Source organism: Bison bison, unplaced genomic scaffold, assembly GCF_000754665.1.
Source record: "Bison bison bison isolate TAMUID 2011002044 unplaced genomic scaffold, Bison_UMD1.0 scf7180017864471, whole genome shotgun sequence".
Taxonomy (NCBI): Eukaryota; Metazoa; Chordata; class Mammalia; order Artiodactyla; family Bovidae; genus Bison; species Bison bison.
The window spans coordinates 18194706-18198024 of record NW_011495032.1 but is presented as its reverse complement, the minus strand read 5'-3'; the positions used below and the strand labels follow the sequence as shown (position 1 = coordinate 18198024).

The 3319-nt window shown below is 43.9% G+C and overlaps 1 protein-coding gene across 1 annotated transcript; it reads left to right on the top strand.

Moving 5' to 3' along the window:
• Positions 1-104: 104 nt before the first annotated feature.
• Positions 105-2927, top strand: LOC105003603 (UV excision repair protein RAD23 homolog B-like). The gene is given in 2 exon segments (XM_010860856.1): positions 105-720; positions 723-2927. Coding segments are annotated over 2 exon segments (1218 nt in total). The 5' UTR covers positions 105-452; the 3' UTR covers positions 1673-2927.
• The last annotated feature ends 392 nt before the right edge of the window (positions 2928-3319 follow it).

Sequence of the window (3319 nt, the reverse complement as noted above, 5' to 3'; positions counted from 1 at the left end):
CTCTCTGTCCATCACCAACTCCTGGCCTCTTTCAGTATCCTATCATTTTGCCTTTTCATACTGTTCATGGGGTTCTCAAGGCAAGAATACTGAAGTGGTCGGCGAGTCACGATGATGGCGGCCCCCAGCCTGTGGTGAGCTAGCGGATTCTCTGCTGCTTTCGCAGAGCCCCTCGCGCTTCCGACAGACCCACTGGCTGGTAACCGGGCGCGTGAGGAAGCACGGTGGTCCGAGCTCGCGAGGAAGGCCGCAGTCGCGGAGGCAGCTGCGCGGCCGGGGGCCAGGGCTGGGGGAGAGGCCGCTCTGCAGGGCGAATGTGACAAGCCCCCACCCCCACCGCCTTCCTCCCAAGTACGCGAGGAGCGCGGGCGACCCCGGGCCGCCAGGCCACAGACCCCGCCCAGCGGCCAGCACCTGGAGCAGGCCCGGCAGCGGAGCTGCGCGACGGCACCATGCTGGTCACCCTGAAGACCCTCCAGCAGCAGACCTTCAAGATCGACATCGACCCCGATGAGACGGTGAGAGCACTGAAAGAGAAGATTGAATCCGAAAAGGGTAAAGATGCCTTTCCTGTAGCAGGTCAAAAGTTAATTTATGCAGGCAAAATCCTCAATGATGATACTGCTCTAAAAGAATATAAAATTGATGAGAAAAACTTCGTGGTGGTTATGGTGACAAAACCTAAAGCAGTGACAACACCAGCATCAGCTACAACTCAGCAAATTCTGCCGCCACCACCACAGTTAGTTCCTCCACAGTGCCAGCTGTGACTCAGGCCCCAGCCCCTGCCCCCACTTCGGCTCCCACTCCCACACCTGTGTCTGTCACTCCAGCACCGACGACAGCATCTTCTGAGCCTGCACCTGCTAGTGCAGCGAAGCAGGAGAAGCCTGCGGAGAGGCCAGTGGAAACCCCAGTGGCCACCACCCCAACGTCAACCGACAGTACATCAGGTGATTCTTCTCGGTCGAACCTTTTTGAAGATGCAACAAGTGCACTTGTGACAGGTCAGTCTTACGAGAATATGGTAACTGAGATCATGTCAATGGGCGATGAACGAGAGCAAGTAATTGCAGCCCTGAGAGCCAGTTTCAACAACCCTGACAGAGCAGTGGAGTATCTCTTAATGTGAATTCCTGGAGATCGAGAAAGTCAGGCTGTGGTTGACCCCCCTCCAGCAGCTAGTACTGGGGCGCCTCAGTCTTCAGTGGCTGCAGCCGCAGCAACTACGACAGCAACAACTACAACAAGTTCTGGAGGACACCCTCTTGAATTTTTACGGAATCAGCCTCAGTTTCAACAGATGAGGCAAATTATTCAACAGAATCCTTCCCTGCTTCCAGCATTGCTACAACAGATAGGTCGAGAAAATCCTCAGTTACTTCAGCAACTTAGCCAACATCAGGAGCATTTTATTCAGATGTTAAATGAACCAGTTCAAGAAGCTGGTGGTCAAGGAGGAGGGGGAGGAGGTGGCAGTGGAGGAATCGCAGAAGCTGGAAGTGGTCATATGAACTACATTCAAGTAACGCCTCAGGAAAAAGAAGCTATAGAAAGGTTAAAGGCATCAGGATTTCCTGAAGGACTTGTGATACAAGTATATTTTGCTTGTGAGAAGAATGAGAACTTGGCTGCCAATTTTCTTCTACAGCAAAACTTTGATGAAGATTGAAAGGGACTTTTTTTTTAAATCTCACACTTCACACCAGTGTATTACACTAACGTTGTTCACTGGATTGTCTGGGATGACTTGGGCTCATATCCACAATACTTGGTATAAGGTAGTAGATTGTTGGGGGTGGGGAGGGAGGGATCTAGGATATAGGGCAGGGATAAATACAGTGCATGTCTGCTTCAGTTAGCAAAGGCCGCAAATCCACACAGTGTGTAAAATATTATACAACCAAAAATCAGCTTTTGCAGGTCTTTATTTCTTCTATAAAACAGTAGGTAACTTTTCCTAGGTTTCACTCTTTTTAGTGTACTAGATCCAGAAATTTAGTGTAATGCCCGGCTTTATATTTCTTTGACTTAACATTGGTTTCAGAAAGAATCTTTGCTACCTAGAATCTACAGTCCCTATTTTATGGCAACACTGGATAATGGCTTTGTGAAATTGGGGAAAAAAAATGGGAGTGACTGTAAACAGAAATGCCAAATTATTGGTGGTTATTGTTGCTGCTTCAAATAAGTATAAAATTAGTGTGTAAGAAAGCCCATTCTTTCATGATAAATACTTGGGGTTGAAGGGGGGAGATGGGGGAACATTTTCTTAAGATGAAAATAATTAACTGCTATTTTAAATTTCTTGATCATTGAATGTGAGACCCTTCTAACATGATTTGCGAAGCTGTACAAGTATAGGCAGAGTTATTTTTCTGTTTACATTTTTTTTTTGGTTTATTTTGGGGGGTAAATTGGTAGTTGCCTAATTACTGTTTACTTCATTGTTATATTGCAGTTAAAAGTTATAAAAACCACGGTTGCATGTTTGCTTTTGATGTATCCCTTTGTGGAGTTAGCACTTTGGGGCCAATGAAGAAATGCAGCATTCACTCTCCCTGTCTTCCCCTTCCCTCAGCAGAAATGTGTTTGTCAGCAAGTCGTGAATTCCAACTGCTGCCTTTTTTAAAACCCACAAAATGCTGATTCAGTTCAAGATTAATGCAAATGTCTCAAAACTGGGTTTCTGATATTTGTAAATGTTTTTTCCTTATTAGATAAGAATGTATGACCATTAAAGTTGTTAGGATTATTTTGCTTTTGAAAAGAGAAGGTGGACAGAACTACAATCCAGCATCTTTTATTGCATTGGAAAGACTGGCAAAATCTTTTGGAAGGGTTGGGAGATGCAGCTGGAATAGTACTTTGGAAAATATACAATCAAGATATCTCATGGCATATTAAAAGAAAAATCTTAATAGCAATGTTGGCTTTTATTTGGATTTTTTTCATCTCAGCTTTTTTCTTTGGAATCTCCTTTGTTGGCATTGTTATTTGATCATGAAGAGGGGGCAGGTGTGTCTACTTGTTTTATTTTTTTCAGCTCTCTTCCTGAGTATTAAAAAGACTAAAGAAATAATTTTTTTTCTACCATCTTATACTGAGTTAAGAAGATGAATTTGCACAGATTTTATCCTACATAATCTCTTAATCCTTAGCACAGTTTGGTGATGACTTTTAAGCTTTTACATCATGCACTCATAACCTATCTCTTATGAAAATAAAATTATGATTTTTTTTCCCATGTTAATCATGTAGTTTAATCTTCATGTGTTTATTCCATAAACACAAGACCTTTGGACTTTGTATTACCTGT